The sequence below is a fragment of the Polypterus senegalus genome, chromosome 7 (genome assembly GCF_016835505.1).
Source record: "Polypterus senegalus isolate Bchr_013 chromosome 7, ASM1683550v1, whole genome shotgun sequence".
Lineage (NCBI taxonomy): Eukaryota > Metazoa > Chordata > Cladistia > Polypteriformes > Polypteridae > Polypterus > Polypterus senegalus.
In genome coordinates this window covers 12,058,450-12,082,591 of record NC_053160.1, presented here as the reverse complement: position 1 = coordinate 12,082,591, position 24,142 = coordinate 12,058,450, and the positions used below count along the sequence as shown (strand labels likewise).

At 41.7% G+C, this 24,142-nt stretch overlaps 1 protein-coding gene across 1 annotated transcript in view; it reads left to right on the top strand.

Annotated features, from left to right (window-relative positions):
- chrna8 (cholinergic receptor, nicotinic, alpha 8) overlaps nt 1-24,142 on the top strand; it is a 451,499-nt gene that overhangs the window by 390,723 nt on the left and 36,634 nt on the right. The window contains exons 6-7 of the mRNA XM_039758229.1: nt 16,452-16,619; nt 23,120-23,314. Coding sequence (XP_039614163.1) covers nt 16,452-16,619; nt 23,120-23,314 — 363 coding nt within the window. The remainder of the gene's footprint in view (nt 1-16,451; nt 16,620-23,119; nt 23,315-24,142) is intronic.

Here is a 24,142-nt window from a genome sequence, read left to right as displayed (position 1 = left end):
GGTCTTCAGTTATTGACACAACCACACTGATGGTCAGAGGTGGACTCCTCACTGGCCATACCAGTTGATGTGGAAGTTGCTGTAGTGGTAAGGATGGTGTGGGGAGACTGGTCATTGGAAGAAAGTGACAGTGGCATGAAAAGTCCATTTAAAATGGGTTCAGGGTGGTTGTGAGCTTTGTCCACATACCCTTCTAGCACCTGAGCCCTGGATTGCTTGTGTTCGGTATTTATACCCAGCCCATTCCAGACATCCTTCATGTTATTCTGAGCAAGTTTGTTTTCTATTTTAGCTTTGTGCATTGCCTTTTCTTCACTCAGCTTTATCTTTAGCACACGCTGTATGTCCTTCAGAGCCGCTTTGTCACTGGATTTGAATGCTGTTCTCTTTTTCTCCTTCAGGAAACCTTTGAGCCCCTTAGTAATCCAGGAGATGTTGTCTGGAAAGCAACACACTGTGTTTGTGGGTACCACTGTGTCGACATAGAAGTTAATATAGTCTGTGATACAGTGACAGAGTCCCTCAATATCATCTCCATGTGTCTTACATATTATTTCCCAGTCTGTCACTTGAAAGCTGTCATTCAGAGCCATTTCAGCTTCCAGGCCCCACCGCTTCACTATTTGGTGGTGGCGGCAGGTAGCCATCTAATAACAGGCTTGTAGCAGAGAATAAGCTGAATCAGACTGTGGTCAGATCTGCCTAAAGGTGCCTGTAGTTTACACTTAAAGTCATCTTTAACATTTGAATACAGCAGATGCAGCTTGTTATTTATTCGAGTGGATCGAGTCACAAACTAATAGTAATTTGTCATCATTTGTGCCAAAGTCACATGGTTGAAATCACCACATATTATAATTGCAGAGTCATCTGTAAAGTGTTGTTGACAGAATAAATCATTTCTGTTGCTTGGAGGGAGGAATATACAGTGGTGTGAAAAACTATTTGCCCCCTTTGCCCACATTGAAAGTCTGGCTGACAGAATTCATCCATGTTACTTACCCAGAAAGATAAATGACATTATCCTTATCAAAGTTTACAGTGGTGTGAAAAACTATTTGCCCCCTCCTGATTTCTTATTCTTTTGCATGTTTGTCACACAAAATGTTTCTGATCATCAAACACATTTAACCATTAGTCAAATATAACACAAGTAAACACAAAATGCAGTTTTTAAATGATGGTTTTATTATTTAGGAGAAAAAAATCCAAACCTACATGGCTCTGTGTGAAAAAGTAATTGCCCCCTGAACCTAATAACTGGTTGGGCCACCCTTAGCAGCAATAACTGCAATCAAGCGTTTGCGATAACTTGCAATGAGTCTTTACAGCGCTCTGGAGGAATTTTGGCCCACTCATCTTTGCAGAATTGTTGTAATTCAGCTTTATTTGAGGGTTTTCTAGCATGAAGCGCCTTTTTAAGGTCATGCCATAGCATCTCAATTGAAATCAGCCCAGGACTTTGACTAGGCCACTCCAAAGTCTTCATTTTGTTTTTCTTCAGCCATTCAGAGGTGGATTTGCTGGTGTGTTTTGGGTCATTGTCCTGTTGCAGCACCCAAGATCGCTTCAGCTTGAGTTGACAAACAGATGGCCGGACATTCTCCTTCAGGATTTTTTGGTAGACAGTAGAATTCATGGTTCCATCTATCACAGCAAGCCTTCCAGGTCCTGAAGCAGCAAAACAATCCCAGACCATCACACTACCACCACCATATTTTACTGTTGGTATGATGTTCTTTTTCTGAAATGCTGTGTTCCTTTTACGCCAGATGTAACGGGACATTTGCCTTCCAAAAAGTTCAACGTTTGTCTCATCAGTCCACAAGGTATTTTCCCAAAAGTCTTGGCAATCATTGAGATGTTTCTTAGCAAAATTGAGACGAGCCCTAATGTTCTTTTGCTTAACGGTGGTTTGCGTCTTGGAAATCTGCCATGCAGGCCGTTTTTGCCCAGTCTCTTTCTTATGGTGGAGTCATGAACACTGACCTTAATTGAGGCAAGTGAGGCCTGCAGTTCTTTAGACGTTGTCCTGGGGTCTTTTGTGACCTCTTGGATGAGTCGTCTCTGCGCTCTTGGGGTAATTTTGGTCGGCCGGCCACTCCTGGGAAGGTTCACTACTGTTCCATGTTTTTGCCATTTGTGGATAATGGCTCTCACTGTGGTTCGCTGGAGTCCCAAAGCTTTAGAAATGGCTTTATAACCTTTACCAGACTGATAGATCTCAATTACTTCTGTTCTCATTTGTTCCTGAATTTCTTTGGATCTTGGCATGATGTCTAGCTTTTGAGGTGCTTTTGGTCTACTTCTCTGTGTCAGGCAGCTCCTATTGAAGTGATTTCTTGATTGAAACAGGTGTGGCAGTAATCAGGCCTGGGGGTGGCTACGGAAATTAAACTCAGGTGTCATACACCACAGTTAGGTTATTTTTTAACAAGGGGGCAATTACTTTTTCACACAGGGCCATGTAGGTTTGGATTTTTTCTCCCTAAATAATAAAAACCATCATTTAAAAACTGCCTTTTGTGTTTACTTGTGTTATATTTGACTAATGGTTAAATGTGTTTGATGATCAGAAACATTTTGTGTGACAAACATGCAAAAGAATAAGAAATCAGGAAGGGGGCAAATAGTTTTTCACACCACTGTAAACTTTGATAAGGATAATGTCATTTATCTTTCTGGGTAAGTAACATGGATGAATTCCGTCAGCCAGACTTTCAATGTGTGAATTTACAAACTGTAGTTTTAACTGTAATCTGTTCTCTTTTACACCATTCCTCATTCACACAGATGACCAGTCCCCATTAGGACAATGAAGGAATTGCAGCTAAAAATTGGGTGTTGCAGCCATAGGTGAATAATCCATCAAAAATCTGTCATTTTGAGCAGTAATAACCATTAAATACACTAGTGTTTAACCCTAACCCTAACCATTAAACACACTAAATCCTGACTATATTAATACATCAATACAATGTTATCTTAATAAAAATGGATTCCATTTCTAGGCGATATGAATGAAGTGCTCAAGTTTTATAACCCACTGGTGAGGCCTCATCTGGAGTACTGGGTGTAGTTTTGCTCTCCAGGCTACTAAAAGGACATAACAGCACTAGAGAAGGTCCAGAGAAGAGCGACTAGGCTGATTCAGGAGCTACAGGGGATGAGTTATGAGGAAAGATTAAAAGAGCTGAGGCTTTACAGGAGATTAAGAGGAGACCTGACTGAAGTGTTAAAAACTATGAAGGGAATTAGTGCAGTGAATCAAGACTGTGACTTTAAAATGAGTTTCACAAGAAGGACTCGACACTATCAATTGCCAGACAGTATTCAGAAGCTTTTAAGAAGGCTAACAGAATGTCAGATAATATAGCACCTTCATGTGTGGAGTACAAGTCACAGAAGGTTCTGCTCAAAGTTTATAACACACTGGTGAGGCCTCATCTGGAGTACTGGGTGCAGTTTTGGTCTCCAGGCTACAAACAAAAGACATAGAAGCACTAGAAAAGGTCCAGAGAAGAGCAACTAGGCTGATTCAGGGCTACAAGGGATGAGTTATGAGGAAAGATTAAAAAGCAATAGAAGATTAAGAGCAGACCTGACTGAAGTGTTTAAAATTATGAAGTGAATTAGTGCAGTGGATCGAGACTGTTATTTTAAAATGAGTTCATGAAGAACACGGGGACACAGTTGGAAACTTGTTAAGGGCAAATTTTGTACAAACATTAGGATGTTTTTCTTCACACAGAAAACCCCAGACACTTGGAATAAGTGACCAAGTAGTGTGGTGTACAGTAGGACTTTAGGGACTTTCAAAACTCAACTTGATGTTACTTTAGAAGAAAAATTAAGTGGACAGGACTGGCGAGCTTTGTTGGACTGAATGGGCTGTACTTGTCTAGATTGTCGTAATGTCCTAAAAAGTCGTAACATTGGGTGATCACATGACTAGTAATGGAAGACACTGCCAAAAACAAACCGGGCATGCCCATATTCTCTAAAAAAAATAAACAGTTTCAGGTATGATGAAAATGTGAAAATGGCACTGCATAAGGTTATAAAGTAAACTATTAATTTATAATAACGATAAAAAAAAAAGTTTGCTTATGAATCGGCACTTGTTCTTGTTACTCTTGTGATTCTTTCCTTTCTGTTTGGATTCTGACACAGTCTCTGACAATTATGTTTTGAATCCTGGACCTGGCACTACCCCCGTGTGGGGTCTGTGTGTTCCTCCTGTGTTTGAGTAGATGTTTCTCCCAGTGCTTTCAGTTTCTTTCCACCTCCCACTGTGTTAGCGTAGCAGTCTACTCTAAATTGAGTGCAGTGTGGCACAGTGATTAAGGCTTTGGTCCTCATAGCCTGAGGTTGTGGGTTCAGATCCCACCATTGACACTGTGCCACCCTGTGCTCCAATTGGAAAAACTAAAGAAATATAACCAATTGTATTTCAAATGCTGTAGGCCGCTTTGGATAAAGGCGTCAGCCAAATAAATAAATGTAAATAATCCAATATGTCTGAGTGCGGGTGTGTGAACAAGTGTACCCCGTAATGGACCGGCGGTCTGTCTGGCTTGATTGGAGTAAGTAGATTTAAAAAAGAATGGAAGAAGATCTCAAAATAACTGCTATTAAAAGGAGAAACAAAATCAGGTTGGATGGTATTGCTGCTTAAACAAAAATGTCAACATGACTTAGGAACCCAGAGAGCTAAACTCAACAATCAGCAATTCCAACTTGTCGAGACCTCTGTGCCTTTTTCATGCAAATGAACATCTCATTAAAGTTTTAGAAGAAGATGTAGGACAACAAACAAAATGTAGTCTTGCTCATTACTGAACATGCAGCAGTAGGATAAATCCACAGGACTAAAGGAAGTTAGCACATCGTTGTATAGTATACATAAGTATATGAACAAAAATGTGTTAATCAAAACGTGGGCAGCAAGATGCCTCCATTGCTAGCACTGCAGACCTCATGAATCCAGCATCAATGATTTGAATTGAACGTCCAGTCATTGTGCGTTATTATACACGTTATGTTTTCACATTTTATATTGTTTTAATTATTATTTATGTGACGGGTCACATGACTGTAATTCGTGACATCACTGGATGTCCCAGTATAAATATAGCCGTGGCGTAAGCAGAAAGTGTCCTTCAGTTGGATAAAACTTAAATCTCTGCAACGTTGTTTATTTCTGTAGCAAATTTTTATTTACTGGATGCAACTCAAAATGCTGTACACAGAAGAATAATGAATAATACATTATTACTTGTGTCACTCGTGGGCATCTGAGGATCACCTTCCAGAAGTTCTCATAAGGTATGCGGTAACCTGTCAGGACAAGAGGGGCCACCAACACTAACCGTATCGTTTCTTTTCTCCTCCTTAGCTCTAAGAAGCCACCCAAAGTCATCCCAGTCACACCCATGCTATTAAGTCATACCCGTTCCAATTGAAATCACAATTGGAAGATGACATCTCAGCTGGAGGAACTGTGTCCAATATGAATGAGCTCCCAGACACAGACCCACACGATAGAGTTGAATATTTCTGAGAAGCCATTGAAGCTCAAGAGGCAGTTGTTAGGCCTGTTTTTTGTTGTGTCACCATGTGACCAATTTTGTTCTGTTTTCAGGGATACTTACAGATAAAAGGGCGGATAGCCCGGTTGGCACCCCAGATTTTCATTGGTTCTCCTCTTCCTTGTTTGCCCTGCACACATAACGTAAATAAATAACTAATAGGGCTGCTGTTCAATTTAAACAATGTAATTGTGATTAATTGCACAGTGGTTCTAAAACTCACTAGGAAAAATAATCCATCGTTACCTTTAGGAATGTGCCTTATGTTACACAGATGGACTGGCCATTGGGACTAATGGGGCAAACCGTGCTGTGAGAGATAGAGAGAGATGCAATGTGATTGGCCCATTTGTAGTAATAAAATTTATGACTACCAATGTTTGTGAAGTGCCGTCTGTTGGAATGGAAAATGCAATGCATCTATCTCTATTTTATGCCATTTAATATGGGGTTCATTAGAGCAGAGTTAATGTTTGTGATGTGCCATCTGTTGGAATGGCAAATGTAAGTCATCTATCTCTGTTTCATGCCATTTGATATGGAAATCATAAGAGTGGTGTTTGAGATGGGCCATCTGACAAATGCAATGCTTTTTATTACTACAAACGTTTGTGATGCACCATCCATTGGAATGACAAATGCAATTTATGTATCTCTGTTATATGCAATTTGATACTGAGTATATTTGAGTAGAGTTTATGTTTGTGATGTGCCATCTGTTGGTATGACAAGTGCAATGCATTTTATTACTACAAATGTTTGTGATGCACCATCTGTTGGAATGACAAAATTAAATGCATGTATCTCTGTTATATGTAATTTGATATGGGATATATTAGCATTCTGCGGTGGGCTGGCGCCCTGCCCAAGGTTTGTTTCCTGTCTTGCGCCCTGTGTTGGCTGGGATTGGCTCCAGCAGACCCCTGTGACCCTTTAGTTAGGATATAGTGGGTTGGATAATGGATAGATCGATATATTAGAGTTTATGTTTGTGATATGCCATGTGTTGGAATGACAATTGCAATCCATTTTAGTATTACAAATGTTTATGATGCACCATTTTATATGCAATTTGGTATGGGATTCATAAGAGCAGCATTAACAATTTTGTTGCGCTATATTTTGGTATGACAAGTACAATGCAGTTCGGCACGGTGGCGCAGTGGTAGCACTGCTGCCTCGCAGTTAGGAGACCCGGGTTCGCTTTCCGGGTCCTCCCTGCGTGGAGTTTGCATGTTCTCCCCATGTCTGCGTGGGTTTCCTCCCACAGTCCAAAGACATGCAGGTTAGGTGCATTGGCGATTCTAACTTGTCCCGAGTGTATGCTTGGTGTGTGGGCGTGTGTGTGTGCCCTGTGGTGGGCTGGCGCCCTGCCCGGGGTATGTTTCCTGCCTTGTGCCCTGTGTTGGCTGGGATTGGCTCCAGCAGACCCCCGTGACCTTGTAGTTAGGATATAACGGGTTGGATAATGGATGGATGAAGTACAATGCATTTTATTACTACATATTTTTGTGATGCACCGTCTGTTGGAATGACAAATGCATTGCATGTATCTCTGTTATATGCAATTTCATATGGAATATATTAGAGTAGAATTAAAGTTTGTGATGTGCTATCTGTTGGAATAACAAATGCAATGCATTTTATCACTACAAAAGTTTGTGATGCATCATCTTTTGGAATGACAAATGCAATGCATATGTCTCTATTATGTGCCATTTTGTGAGGGATTCACAAGAGCAGTGTTAATGTTTGTGCTGCGCCATCTTTTGGAATGACAGACACATAGGAACAGGATGGACACACAGATAACGAAGCCACACAGACACAAATCCTTTTATTAAGGTGGATTTCAATAATATGCTCGATTAGAAAAATATTTCTTTTTGGAGTTTGAGAAATGTTCTGTCTGCATGGCATGTCACCACACACAGCCTGGACATTTCCATTCTGCTTTAGGACTTCAAATTTGCTTTCCTTTCTCTGACTGTGCTGATTTATGATTTTTTTAGTGCTCATGGATCAGAGGGATTTTTATTTTTTTATTTTACAGGTCACATTTACTTTAAATACATATGTTGCATTCAATTGCACAATCCCCAGTAAAACTTTCTTTACCGTTTATGTACAAGAACAAAATTGGAATGTTCATTTTCGAATCTCCGCTCACCAGATTAGTGGGTTTGACCCGTGTCTCCATGACTCCTGATTCAGTTATCAGCTGTGTCATTTACCCTTCTGTAGATACGTCTCTAAATGAAAGTAAATAAGAGGACAAACCTGAAAGCCAATAAACATGACACAACTCAGCTGCCAGCACCTTACGATGCAGACAGCCCTGACAGACAGATCAATATTTACATCATTCTCATAGCTGTCAAGATCTAATCCATTGTGAACTTATTAGCCAAATCCCTCGGGTGCCTCGACTCAGATGGTCTGTGTTAGCCGCTTTATGTATTGCAGGAAAAGCATTTCTTATTCTGTTCTAAGTAACAATCTGAAATATATTTCACAAATCTGACATGATGTATTAAAAGCTGCTTTGTGACCATTTTGATGGGTAGAAATTAAAATTGAAATTTATGTATACCATTCTTTTCCCTTTGAGAAAAGCCCTATTTAGCTTTTGGTAAATGGGCTATGTCAAAAGAAGCAGCACGCAAGTTCGCCATTATTAATATCAGTCTGCAGGATGAGGCTGGAAACCCTAACCCTAACCCTAACCCTTTGTGTAGACAAACAGCAGTTGTTGCATCTTAAATCAAAATTACACATTTGCATACTTCATATATTTTTAGTACCGCATCACCTGCTTTGCAATGTATTATTGAAACATGAGGTGTGTAACCAGCAGGGGGAGTGCCACCGAGCCCCAAACCCCAGACACAATCACACCTCACACAGTCAGGGGTTCAAATATTTCTTTCTTTTATAAAAAAAAATCTTGGCAGGGAGACTAGGGAGACGAGACGTGATCTTCTCGGAAGACAATTTGACGTCCTGTGAGATAAGGCAGTGAGACAGAAGGATAGCTGCTGTACAGGCTTTTAAATGATCGACGCGCAGCGCGACAAGCAGGACACGCACCTTGGCAGAAGCAGCACAAAGCCAGTAGCTGATCGGTCCGCTTCTCCTCAGCGTGCGTTTAGCTCCCCCCCCTTCGCAATGTGAGCGGGAGAGACACGAAGTGGCAGGAGCGTAGTGCGCCTCCAGGGGACGTTGAGCGAAGCGATCGAGACCTGATCATCTCGGAGAGACACTTTGACAACACGTAAGACTAGACATTACAACCTTAGGGAGCAAAACCCGTGAGACGGTGACTTTTGCACATCATGCCCTACTTACAAACAATTTAAAACAAGTTCACGGATATCTAACCTAGCAGTTGTTGGAATTCTTTTGGCAGACACACTTCATGTTCTCCCAGCTCTTAAAACAACGACAAGCGACAGGCAGAACACGCAGCTCGCCAGCAGCAACAGCAAGACAGCAGTGTGCGCTCAGACCCCCCTTCACAATGTGAGCAGCGTTATACGTCCTGTGAGAAAGAGATGTAACCACGCCCGGGACAGGGAATAAAGGACAAATATTGTTTTTACTAAAACTTTAAAGTAAAAGTGAAAAGTGCATATGTAACAATTCCCATGAAAATAACAATCTCTTTAAATTATATATCCGGTAAACCAAACCTGGGGGTGGGCAAACGAAGCGAGTAGGGTGCGGAGTCCCCTTGTTTAAATATGTTTTAGATTTTGTTGTATTGATCTCAAATCGATAACAATAAAATATATTCTGTTCTATATTACCCTTTTTATTATTCACAGTACCTTAATAAATCAGAGTAGCAAAAACACAGAATGCGGTGGGATGGCGCCCTCCCTGGGGTTTGTTTCCTGCCTTGCACCCTGTGTTGGCTGGGATTGGCTCCGGCAAACCCCTGTAACCCTGTAGTTAGGATATAGTGGGTTTGATAATGGATGGATGGAAAAACACAGAAGTGTAGTTTCCTCCTCTCTCTTTCCAAACCTCCAAAGACGTTTGTCCTCTGCCTCCTGATGCTGACTCTCAGGGCAAGGCAAAGTGGCTAATTTTATCCAAGACCTGGGAGTACTTGTAGTATTAGAACTTTTTTTTTGATTAGATATCCTTTATTAATCCCAAAGGGGAAATGATCTTTTTTACCTGACCTCTGGGGGTCAGAGCACAGGGTCAGCCATTTTACAGCAGCCCTGGAGCAATTTTTAACTTAAGGGCCTTGCTCAAGGACCCACTGGAGTAGGATCCCTTCTGGTAGTAATGAAATTTGAACTTGCAACCTTCAATATGCCAGCACAGATCTTTGGCGTCAGAACCAAGGAAGCATTTCAGGGTCAGGAGTAAGTCTAATAAAATATGGGCTATGCATCCCTACAGTGCCCTCTGGTGGCACCCAAGAACACCAACCCCAGAATGCACCATGAATATCCTGAAGGGTAATGAAGCCCAGGGATGCTGCCACCTACTGTATCAGGGGATAAAGGATCCAAACATTGTTGTCACCCCCCGGCCCTTCCATTATATGGGCCTCCTGGCTGGGTAAGGCTTCCTGTACCATCCTGACATTTTCCTTTATTATGGCGCCCAGGCTGGGATGCCTGTCCATCCACTATGGCACTACAGCAGGCATTTCTAATGTGTCAGGGATATTTTATGTAAAATTATACTTTTTAATGCATTTCAGATTATTAAATAGCAAAAGACACCAAGGCTGTTAGGAAAAAGCTGATGACTCAGGAAATGCTTAGTAAAGGCTGACTCAGGCTTGGCTCAGTTGGTGCCATCCAAAAATAATTTCTTTTGTCATATTCAGTCAACTGACACCATTGGTTAACCTCTTTTGGACACGAGGAGCTTAAGAGTGCTAAGATTTAAGAGCTAGTTGGAAACCTGACACACATATTTAGATTTGTCCAATAAATTAATTTGAATCTTTCAGCTTTCACATCAGTTCAGATTTCATTTGTCCCATACAAATTATTAAGTACAGTAAAATATGTAATGAAATGCTTAGTTGCTCAACTCCAATGACTAGGCCTTTAAGAAGAATATAAAGGGACAACAGCAATAATACATGACTTTATGGATATTCGAAAATCAGTAAAATTATTAATAGATACTTATTAACATGGTAATGTATCCCATGATGCACTGGGATTGTGCATGCATATAAAGGTCACGTCACACAGACCAAATTTATTCAAGATTACATAAACTGACAAGATTATGTGGTGCTCTCTTGCTAGTACAGGTTTTAATTATTTTTGCTTGACTTTTTGGTTAGTGTTAATGAGTTTAGGCAATCAACATTCTTAGAACGTAAGAACATAAGAAATTTGACAAGCGAGAGAAGACCATTCAGTCCATCAAGCCCGTTTATTTAGCTGATAGCTATGCTGTCCCAACGTCTCATCCAGATTCTTCTTAAACGTTGTTGAGGTTTCGGCTGCAACTTCATGTCTCGGTAGTTTGTTCCAGAGTCCCACAACTCTGTGCATACAAAAGTGCTTGCTGGCTTCAGTTTTAAATGCACTTCCCACGTGCTAATTTTTGACAACGTTTTTTAGAATATTAGAGTAGATGTAAGATGGCGGCAACTGGTGTGGCAGGCTCGTCTCCTTAATTTATGGTTTAATTTCGTTTTTATGTGTTAGAATATCCCAGCGGCTACTGTCCTATGATTGTGTTTCCTTTCTTAACTCTTTTAGGGCGAATGTCGACTTTTGTCGACAGGAGGGGTTGAGGGCGAATGTCGACTAAAGTCGACATCCAGGGATTGAGGACGATAATCAGCTGTTAATGGCAACATATCTCACTGTCACGTCACAGGCATTCCCTCTGTGCTTGGAGGAATGCTAGACTCGTTGACTCGGCAACTAATCCTTGCGTGTGCGTGAGTTGCGAAATGTAAACAATGGGAAGATGGCATCCACATGTGACAAGGGAGCGAAGTGAGTGCAGAAAAGAAAACACTCGGCAGACAATGTTTTGCGCATTATCGCGGAGTCGGACTCTGATTTTTCAGAATCGGATTTTATTGACAGTGATCAGGAGATCAAGCAAGAAAGTGAGAAGCCGGCATCAGCGGATCTGCTGCCAGTTGAGCGATTCGAGTAGCCGATGTATCTACGGCAAGGTTCGGGTGGGATAAATACATAGACATTGATCCGTTGAGAGCCGATCTGACTACTGGACTTCACAAGACGGCATGGCTTGCTGTTGGACACGACAGATCACCAGCTGCTGTACTCCAGGCTGCACTCTCCTGATGCTGCTTTTCAGCTACCGTCAGACGAGACAAACAGGTAGGCAGAGAAATTTTTTGAATCGCGGGCTGCGTTTGCATCGCATTCTCGTTTTTCAAAGTGTAAACCCACAACAAAAGACGAGATGAAGCGTGCTGTGGTATTGCAAATAGAGATGGGACAGAACTGGTGATATAACTTCAGGGAGCATTGGTCCAAACGTGCTTTGTCCCCTGGTGGCTTTGGACAGGTTATGCAGCATGGTGATAGGTACGTGCTGCTGCAAAGTTTTATTCACTTCTGTAATAAACAGAAGCAAATCCCATGGGGTGAGCCAGGCTATAAATGCCATGCATAAAGTTCATAAAGTTTCAGAAGATGAAAAGAGGTGACAATACGGTTTTCATGCAGGCAGAAAACTTGGTGGCGGTGGAATGGCACGATGGCAAAAGGGTGACTTGTCTCTCTACAGTACACACTAACAATATATGTGAGAAAGTGCAGCAACAGACAATTGAAAAGCAGGCACCAAAGCAACACGTATTGTAAGCAGTGCAATGTGGCAATGACTGAAATTGGCTGCTTTGAGCGAGATCAGAGTTTGCAGGACTTTGCTGTGTAAAATGTATGTGATATGTATGTGAAATCATAGAGTATGCAGGCTCATACAACATGCAAGACAGTAACATTTGTCAAAAGTAAATATTTATTGTTGATTTGATATGTTAAACAATTGCTTTGTGTTCTTTTTTAAAAAATGTTAGTTTTTGGAAAAATATTCAGCCCTGGGAGATAAGAAACCAAAAAAAAAAAATAGCCCAAAAAGAGTTAATATCTTTTCTGGCATGTTATCCTCTCAATTTTCTTCTTCTGATGTGACTGCATTGGAACCTCGTCACAAACTCGATACAAAACACAGAAAGGTTTGGGGCAGCCACCCATCTATTATATCCTGGCTGCAAAATGATTGAAATATTTGTACTGATGTGTACAGATTGGAGTCCGAAGCAGAACTGATTAGAGACAGTCAAACGGATGGCGGTTTTAAAGTCAAACAAAGGAAGTGGTGCCATCAGGGCCGGGACCAGAAGTGACATCATCAATGGCCCCAGAGCTGGAAGTGACATCATCAATGACCCTGGAAGTGGAAGTGACGTCATCAATGGTCACGGAACCGGAAGTGACATCATCAATGGCCCCAGAACTGGAAGTGACATCATCAATGACCCTGGAAGTGGAAGTGACGTCATCAATGGCCACAGAACCGGAAGTGACATCATCAATGGCCCCAGAACTGGAAGTGACATCATCAATGACACTGGAAGTGGGAGTGACGTCATCAATGGCCACGGAACCGGAAGTGACATCCTCAATGGCCCCAGAACTGGAAGTGACATCATCAATGACCCTGGAAGTGGAAGTGACGTCATCAATGGCCACGGAACCGGAAGTGACATCATCAGGATCTGGTGGGATTTCCCATAACTGGTCTGCAGAGAAGTGAGAAAAAGAGTCAGTGCACTCTGCCACCCTCTGGTTTGGCGTGGAAGTACTCTCATTCAGGCCCTTTAGCTTCCTCCCATGTGCACGTGTGTGACAACCTTCACTCTTGTTTTATTCATCGCCTGACTTCTTTACTCAGATGCCGATGTTCACCCGTATTAATGAACTGAGTGCCCTTTGGAGATGCACATGCTCCCGACACCGAAGCAGAAGGCGTGCCAGCACCGCTGTTAAATTTTTCCTCACCGGGCTTGGATTCTCGATACTTGAGAATTGTCTTTAACCCATCCTGTCCTCTACAGGACACTGACCTTGGTCCTCAAGAGCTGGAAACTGGATTTAATTTCCCCTTCTCAAGGCGGCATCCCTTTTTCTCTGTGTGTTCTAGGGGAGTTAACGCTGCTAATCTTCATAGTCTCACCTGAGCTCACCTCATCTATTAAGGTTGTAAAGTCAGTGACTAATAAAACTCTTATCCTGCAAGACTTTATTACCTCAAAGACACTGGACTTCTTTTCATCACCGAGACCTGGATTGTCAATGGTGACTCTTCTTGTTTTACTGACCTGGCACCACCAGGATATTCATTTCTTAATTCTCCTTGGCTGTCTAGTCATTTGGGGGCTTGCTACCGTTTATAAAAGTTTGCTTCTGTGTCAGAGCCTTACTTGGGGTCCGTTTAGTAGCTTTGAACTGCAAATGTTTCAAAGTGTGTAGCTCTTCTTCTTTGCTTTGTGCTGTAGTTTATAGGCGTCCTGAAATCAATGATGTGTCCGTTTCTGAATTTTCGTGATCTCTTGGCCAATATTACGCTCTCCTATGATGTTGTCAATCTAAACCTTTGGTTAATGGCTTTATATCATTACTAGCCATGCCCCATGTACTAATTCATTTCAAAATTTTAAACCCTTCAATCATGTTTCCTTCTAATCTCCTTTTGCTTACACTGAAAGGCTCTGCTCTTTAAATCTTTCCTCATAATTCATCCTTTGCAATGCTGGAATCAGCCAAGTCGCTCTGTTGTTCTCCTGGTCATTCTTATGAATCTCTACTGGACTTTTCCTACACTCAGCACACCAATACTTTTCCAATTCTATATTCAATTAACTTTTTCCACACGGTCCCATTTTGGAATATGTTTTGGGGTTAAGGATGCCCCTAAAATTATTGCAGTGGTTCAGATTTAACTCTTTTTGGGCTATTTTTTTTTTTGGTTTCTTATCTCCCAGGGCTGAATATTTTTCCAAAAACTAACATTTTTTAAAAAAGAACACAAAGCAATTGTTTAACATATCAAATCAACAACAAATATTTACTTTTGACAAATGTTACTGTCTTGCATGTTGTATGAGCCTGCATACTCTATGATTTCACATACATATCACATACATTTTACACAGCAAAGTCTGATCTCGCTCAGAGCAGCCAATTTCAGTCATTGCCACATTGCACTGCTTACAATACGTGTTGCTTTGGTGCCTACTTGTCAATTGTCTGTTGCTGCACTTTCTCACATATATTGTTAGTGTGTACTGTAGAGAGACAAGTCACCCTTTTGCCATCGTGCCATTCCACTGCCACCAAGTTTTCTGCCCGCATGAAAACCGTATTGTCACCTCTTTTCATCTTCTGAAACTTTATGAACTTTATGCATGGCGTTATAGCCTGGCTCGCCCCATGGGATTTGCTTCTGTTTATTACAGAAGTGAATAAAACTTTGCAGCAGCACGTACCTATCACCATGCTGCATAACCTGTCCAAAGCCACCAGGGGACAAAGCACGTTTGGACCAATGCTCTCTGAAGTTATATCACCAGTTCTGTCCCATCTCTATTTGCAATACCACAGCACGCTTCATCTCGTCTTTTGCTGTGGGTTTACACTTTGAAAAATGAGAATGCGATGCAAACGCAGCTTGCGATTCAAAAAATTTCTCTGCCTACCTGTTTGTCTCGTCTGACGGTAGCTGAAAAGCAGCATCAGGAGAGAGCAGCCTGAAGTACAGCAGCTGGTGATCTGTCGTGTCCAACAGCAAGCCATGCCGTCTTGTGAAGTCCAGCAGCCAGATCGTCTCTCAACGGATCAATGTCTGTGTATTTATCCCACCCGAACCTTGCCGTAGATACATCGGCAACTCGAATCGCTCAACTGGCAGCAGATCCACTGATGCCGGCTTCTCACTCTCTTGCTCGATCTCCTGATCACTGTCAATAAAATCCGATTCTGAAAAATCAGAGTCCAACTCCGCGATAATGCGCAAAACATTGTCTGCCGAGTGTTTTCTTTTCTGCACTCACTTCGCTCCTTTGTCACATGTTGATGCCATCTTGCCATTGTTTACATTTCGCAACTCACGCACACGCTAGGATTAGTTGCCGAGTCAGCGAGTCTAGCATTCCTCCAAGCACAGAGGGAATGCCTGTGACGTGACAGTGAGATTTGTCGCCATTAACAGCTGATTATCGGCCTCTATCCCTGGATGTCGACTTTAGTCGACATTCGCCCTCAACCCCTCCTGTCGATAAAAGTCGACATCCGCCCTAAAGGAGTTAATACTCCATTTCTAAAGACCCCAGTGTCCCCTGTACTGTGAGCCTTTAGTTGATGATAAAGGGTCAGATGCCCCAACCTTTTGCCTTTATGGAGGAAGAAACCCAAGAAAGAGGGCAAACCACACCATACTGGTCACTGAATGTATTACAGCAGGACGACATGCATTGTCACTACTGGTCTCTACTTGACTTCTTTTGTTTGGGATTTACCGTTCTGTACTGTATTGTTTATGATTAATGTATGAATGAATGTATTAATGTATTATGATGAATATTTCTTAATGTATATTGATGTGCCCAGGATTGTTATTTATTTCTGCTGTTCTACAAAAGAACTTATTACACTCTGAGTAAAATATCATTAACTCAAATGTCTCAGATTCACTAGATTATTGTACTTCAACATCGGAACTCAATGAAGGACGCATAATCAAAAGTCCAGTTTTTAGAAAATAATTCAGTCTGCGCATGTTACACTTTGAGCTCATTCTTATCATGCTTTCCATGTTTTTACATCCTAGGTATTTTGAAGAGTACCTGCTACATTGATGTCCGTTGGTTTCCATTTGATATTCAAAAGTGTGACTTAAAATTTGGTTCTTGGACACACAATGGATGGCTTCTGGATCTGCAAATGCTGGAAGTTGATATTTCAACGTATATACCAAACGGAGAGTGGGACTTAGTAGGTAAGATATAATACCATACCTGGTGGGATTTGTCTTTGATGCTGTTGGAATTACTGATTATGTGAATATTTACTACTTAAATAAAAAATGTCAGACTCAGTTATGGGATGCACTCTGGACCCCCTGAAGGTCGTAGCAAAGGAGAGGATTAAAACAAAACTGAGTACCATTATGAACAATGCTGTGACATAACACTGAGGATTTTCAGCCAACAAATTATTTAGCAGAAGTGTGTCAAAAAATACTATGTGGGCCCCTTTATACCAACAGCAATAAATCTGTATAGTGCCACACTGGGACTGCCAAATCAGACGTTTTCTTTCTTTTTCATTATTTATTTATTTATTTTCATCATTCAGGTGTGTGCTTAGACCGGAGTGTGTACAGTGCCCTCCATAATGTTTGGGACAAAGAGACATTTTTGCTTGATTTCCCACTCCGCTTCCTAGTGTAAAATTACAAATCAAACAATTCAGACTTGTTGATTAAAGTGCACTGCGGTGGGCTGGTGCCCTGCTCAGGTTTTGTTTCCTGCCTTGTGCCCTGTGTTGGCTGGGGTTGGCTCCAGCAGACCCTGTAGTTAGGATATAGCGGGTTGGATAATGGATGGATGGATTAACGTGCACATTGGAGACTTTTATTTAAGGGGATTTGGAGACATTTCAGTCCTAACCCTAACTATTTTTCTACATGGTCCCCCCATTTCAGGGCACCATAATGTTTGAGACAATGGGAGTCACAGGTGTTTGTGATTGCTCAGGTGTGTTTTATTGCTTCATAAGAGACCTCAGTTTGCTTCTACCCGTTGGAGTCTGTAGTTGCTGATGTTCAACATGAGGACAGGAGCTATGTCAATGATAGTCAAAGGAGCCATTATGAGGCTGAAAAACAAGAATAAAACCATTGAAGACATCAGTAAATCTTTGGATGACCAAAAGCAACTGCCTGGAATATCGTGAGGAAGAAAGAACACACTGGTGAGCTCAGTAACCACAAAGGGACTGGTAGGCCAAGGAAGACCTCCACTGCTGATGGTCAAGAAAAAGCAACAAACGCCTGTCTGACAGATCAAAAACAGTCTTCATGGGGGCCGATGTGTGTGTGTGTCAGAGACGATTATCCGCAGAAGCCTTCATGAACAGAAACACACAGGACACACTGCTAGATGCAAACCACAAAACCACGATAGCCAGATTACAGTTTGTGAAAAGAGCCTGCAGAATTCTGGGAAAGGTCTTGAGGACAAATGAGACAAAGATGAACCCCATCAGAGTGATGGTAAGAGCAAACTGTGGAGACCAAAAGGAACTGCCCAAGATCCAAAGCAGACCACCTCATCTTTTAAACAGTGCTGGGGGTGTTATGGCTCGGGCATGTATGGCTGCCACAGGTCCTGGTGCACTTCTCTTCCTTGATGATGGAACTGCTGACAGCACAATGAACTCTGAGGTGTGTAGAAACATCTGATCTGCTCAAGTTCCAGTAGATGCCTCCAAACTCACTGGACGGCACTTCATCCTACAAAAAGATAATGAGTCAAACACACTGCTGAGGCCACACAGGAGTTTATCAAAGCTAAAAAAATGGAAAATTCTTGAATGGCCAAACCAGTCACCTGATTTAATTCAATTGAGCAGGCCTTCTGTATGCTGAAGAGAAAAGTTCAGTGGGCAAGCCCCCCAAAACAAGCAGGAGCTGAAGATGGCTTCATGAGAGGCTTGGCAGAGCATCACCAAAGAAGACCCTCATAACCTGGTGATGTCTATGAATCTCAGATTTTAAGCAGTCGTTGCATGCGAGGGATATGTGACAAAGTCCTAAATATGATGGCTTTAATAGACCTGCCATTGCTGTGTCCCAAATATTGTGATCTATCACACTGAGGCATTATAAAATTGTATTGCCACTGGTATAAAGGAGCCCCAGTTGTGTTTCTTGACACACTTCTGCTGAACAATTTGTTGGCTGGATGTCCTCACTGTGTGTGTGTGTGTGTGCGTGTGTGTTTGTGTCAGAGAAAGGATGTGTAGCATTGTTCACAATGGCACTCAAAATGGCACTCATGGTTTTATCTTCCTTTTCTTCTCCACTACTACCTCCAGCTGGACCTGGGAGCGTCCCATAACTGAGCCTGCCTTCTTAATCAGTTTGTTGACTCTGCGGGTCTCTCTTGAAGTGATGTGACCGGCAGAGAATACCACAAAATAGAAAAGTCTATCTATTTAGAGAGTTTCTGTAAAAAACAAATTTCTCATTGGGGACAAATAAAGCTCCATCTACACTATTTTGTAAATTCAGAGTGTCAACTAATATGCTAAGCAGAGACATTTCAGCTAAATTACTGTTTATAGTCATCCATCCATCCATCCATCCATTGTCTAACCCACTTAATCCGAACACAGGGTCACGGGGGTCTGCTGGAGCCAATCTCAGCCAACACAGGGCACAAGGCAGGAACCAATCCTGGGTAGGGTGCCAACCCACCGCAGAACATGTTTATAGTCATTTGATAGCGTAATGCATAACCACCATTTCATTATTTATGCTCTTTGTGTTTTTATTTATTGCCACATTCACAATACATTTATTTGTGTATTTATTTATTTTGCCTGAAATTTTTTTCCATATACTTAATCTACACCCTGCAACTCATGTAAATAAGTTTGAGCTTTCTCGGTGGTGTTTGACCTTGCTCAGCTATTCAGACATATTTTATTCTTCATGTATTGTTGTGCCTCCAGCTTCATCTCACTGTAACATGACATTATTCCTTCATAGAATGCAAAATGTTAACCTGAAAGAGACGTATGTTGCAGCAATTGCTGTGTCTGATGACCCTGGGGTTTCAATAGGAAATGATTTAGCTGATGCACAAAAGAGTCAGTTAGTCTCACTCATCCAAAACAGCAGGGATTTGTTTTCAGTCTTTACTGAAACTAATCTGGCAGAGCCTAAAATAATGCTGTGGTATTAAGATTTAGAAAAATAGTAATACATGGAGAGATTAAACAAATGCTTGAAATACAGTAGGTGTAATTAATGAAAGCAAGTGTAAATGGTGTAGCCCTGTTGCATTAGTCACAAAACCAAATGGAATCATACAATTTTACATCTATTTTAGTTGTTTGAATAAATTTGATGTATACCTGAAGCTCATGTACTCGAGTTGTTGGAAAATGGAGTCAAGCATCATAAATTCCAACTTTAGGTCTAACCAAAGATAATGACCTTTTTAGGAATTTACTTGTGCGAAAACTGCATTTTACCACCCCATGATGGTCTGTTTACATTTTTAAAGCACCTATTTAGACTCCATAGTGTCCCCTGTGACATCTCAAATTATTATGGATAATTTCAGGGTCTCTGGGTGCTGATAGAGGGTGCTGTTGGAAGAGAACCTCCCTACTTTCTATATGACCTAGAAGTGGTTACGGAAAGGCAACTTGTGGCACCGGAAGAATTCCCGGGTCAAGCTTGTAAAGAAGCCCACTGCCTCACATCTGGGAGTCAGAGTTGGGAGGCAATGGGCAACACTCAGTTGGAGGAAGAAAGGAGGAAAAAACTGGTTATTTATATTCATATAGTTTGATAGATAAATAGATAGATATATAGTGTGAGGACGGCCTGCGTTCCTACCTGGCAGGGATGCCCTTGAAGTGGAAGGATGGGGGAGACAGCTTACACAGGGCTTTGTCTCCCCAGGATGCTAGATGGCAGCAAACCCAGGCTCGGCTCCCCACATGGGTGCCCACAAAGCATGCTGGGTATTCTAGTCCCTGGGTCCTACTCCGTAGGGCTCCAGTTCTTACTCTGTAGGGCTCCAACCTCACCCGGAAGTGCTTTGGAGCTGCAGCATAATGTCACTGGTAGCACTCCCGGGGATTAGATAAAAGGAACTGTCTGCCTCACATGGACGTGCCAGAGACAGATGGAAGGTGAACAAAGCTTGCATGGAGGAGTCAGTGGCCTGTGAAAGACATAGAGAGAAAGGAAGACAAAGAGTGTGCTTATTGTGCTTGATTAGATAGAAGCTAAGAATGTTCATGTCTGGCCAGTACAGTGGTACCTTAAGATACGAGTGCCCCAATGTACAAGTTTTTTGAGATACGATTTTTTGTCTTGAGTTACGAGACAAAATTCAAAGTACGAGCCATCGAAAAGCTTGTCCCGAGGAACTGACGACAGAGGAGTTGACAGAACTACAGACACAGCAACATACGGAGATTCTGCAGGAGATCGGTATCATGGAGGAGGTTATCTCTTATAGTGCGATAAAGGAAGTGTGGGAAAAAGTTTCGAACTTTAAAGAAAAGAAACACACTGAAAAAGTTACAACTGATCATACAGCGGCGCTATTTAATGACACTTGCCTAACGCTTGACTTTATTGAAAAGAAACTGATTGTGCAGCGGCGCTATTTAATGACACTTGCCTAACTCATTTCAGAAACATTCTAAAGGGGAGGACTAAACAAAGCTCCTTGGACAGGATTCTATTGAAACGCCCTGCGAATGAAAGTGCCGAAAGCGTGGCAAAAAAGAAAAAAAACTAGTGAAGAAGAAAATTAAGTTAAGCAAAAGTGAAGTGAAAGAAAAAAACATTACAATACGCTAATTGGCTCCGCCAACATCTGTTTATTTCTGTAGATTCTCTTTTATGTATTAGGATTTATTTTGTTTGTATACAATATTTGTTCATTATAAATACATTTGTCTTATGTTGAAAACATTAAACAAAAAATTGGGGTGGTTCTTTGGAGGCTGACATGAATTAATCTCATTTTAATTAATTTTAGTGGGGAAAATTGATTTGAGATACGAGCATTTTGACTTACAAGCTCGGTCACGGAACGAATTAAACTCGTATCTCAAGGTATCACTGTACTTGGATTGGAGACCATCTAGGAAAGCTCGGGTTGCTGCTGGAAGAGGTGTTGGTGAGGCCACAAGGGTGCACTTACCCTGTGGTCTGAATGTAGTTCCCAATGCCCCAGAACAGTGATGGGGACACTGTTCTGTAAAAATTGCACTGTCCTTTGGATGAGACTTTAAGCCAAGGTTCCTTACTCTTTGTGGTCATAAAGAATCCCTGGGCATCCTTTGTAAAGAGTAAGGTGCATCCTGATGTCCTGGCTAAATTGTCCCCCACAGCCTAGTCATTCTGCCCCCCTGATCATCCCCCCTCTCTCATTGGCTATCTCTCCCTCTCACCATTTCACCCCCTAACAGCTAATGTGTGGTGAGTGTACTGGCACAAAAATGGCTGCCGCTGCATCATCCAGGTGGGTGCTGCATATTAGTGGTAGTTAAAGTGGCTCCACACTCACTGAAGCACTTTGAGTAATGAGAAGACCTACTGTATATAAATGTAGAGAATTATTATTATTATTATTATTATTATTATTATAGATAGATAGATATGTGAAAGGCACTATATAATAGACAGCACAATAGATAGGGGAAATTTGGCATTTTATAGTAGCTCTTTAAATAAATAAATACATAAACAGGTAGACCCAGGACTTGTATCTGTTAGGTTGTGTCTGGAGTTTGGGGTGATTCAATGCCCCCTACTGGTCACAGCAGCTAGGGCTTTTTTTCATAGCATGGTGTACAGAACTGTATACGGTACATAACTCCAGAGTCAGCCTTACTGGCAAATCATGAAGAATGCCTTGACAACATAAACCCCTAAAACCTTTTGAGAAGTTGGTCGCATGGCATATCCAGAATTTACAATGAACATTTCTCTCACCTGTGTGTAGTACTTTGCACTTTTTCCGAATGTTTGCCAAGTTTTGAAGATTACACCTGAGGCCCCTAAGATCCTGTTACTATTTAATTTTGGAAAAGCAGATTTGAAACACGAGTGAATGAAAATCCATTATATTTCAATGTTGTTGACAGCCCTTGCATTATAAACTGGTGTAAACTTCAACCAGCCAAAATGAATTCCATTCCCACTTATTTTTATTTATTTCAATGGATTACAGTAAAGGCTTTCCAAGGTTTTTCATCTGCTGCAAATCTCATCTAAAATGAGACATAATGTTTGAGTGACGTGGAAAGTTATTATCAGTTGCACTCTATTTGTCAAGCAACTGATTAAAAAAATTTAGGTCAGTGGTTTTGCTTATATTTTTTATAAAAGTTACATGATTCATGTTACATAATGAAAGGTCACATACTGTATGGTGGCACAGTGGCAGTGCTGCTGCCTCGCAGTAAAGAGGCCACTGTTCATGTCCAGGGCCCACCCTGTGTGTAGTCTGCATGTTCTCTCTGTGTCTCTATGTTTGGCGATGCCGTTTGGCCCTTGTGTGTGGCCGGTATGTACAGTATGTGTGTGAATGTTCACCCTGCAATGGACTGGCACGCTGTCCAGGGTTTGTTCCTGCCTGGGACAGCCTCCCGTGACCCTGTTCAGAACTAAGCACTTTAGAAAAAATGACTGACTGATTTGCCCAAACATCATATGTTCTTCTTTATTTGTTTTTGCAGGGGTCCCAGGAAAACGAAATGAGCTCTATTACGAATGCTGCAAGGAACCCTACCCTGATGTGACTTTCACGGTGACAATTCGCAGGCGAACGCTGTACTACGGCCTCAATCTGCTCATTCCTTGTGTCCTCATATCAGGCCTGGCATTGTTAGTTTTTCTGTTACCTGCTGACTCTGGAGAAAAAATTTCATTAGGTAGGAATAGTGAATTCTTCTTTAAATTACTGTTTTTATATTCAGGTTAGGTCAGTTTTGGTAGCATGCACTGGTACAGCACGTTGCCACATCCTCCACATGACAAAAGAGCTTGGGATAATGGTTGTCAACCCACAAGGCAGACATGCAATCCAATCCCCTGTCTGGAAATAACCGTCTATCTGTCTTAGCCAGGTGTTATGTGGGCACCCCCTTGACCTGGTCCAGCTGCTCGGGTCCTTAGCAATGATGATCCAGTGAGCCAGATCACCATTATCCAACCCGCTATATCCTAACTACAGGGTCACGGGGGTCTGCTGGAGCCAATCCCAGCCAACACAGGGCACAAGGCAGGAAACAAACACTGGGCACCACAGGGCGCGCACACACACACACACACTAGGGACACACCAACATTTTGTAAATGTTCCGGCAAAACAAGCTTATTCAGTTTGTTTCGATTGAAATAAGCTATGAGAATAAACGTTAGAAAACATGAGTACCTCTCGGCCATTTTCATTTTGTAAAAGTATCTCTCGGTTGAATAGGTTGGACCCCTGGTATAGACGTATTGAAAAGCCGTGTTCTAATTATTAGTTTAACTAGAGGGCTCCACCCCCTGCTCACTTTGCTCGTCCACCCCCGTGTTTGGTTTACCGGATATACAATTTAAAGAGATTGTTATTTTCATGGGAATTGTTACATATGTATTATTTTCACTTTTACTTTAAAACTTTTGTAAAAATAATACTTGTCCTTTATTTCTGGACCCAGGAGTGGTTATATCTCTTTCTCCCAGGATGTATAACGCTGCTTGATTTGTGATTG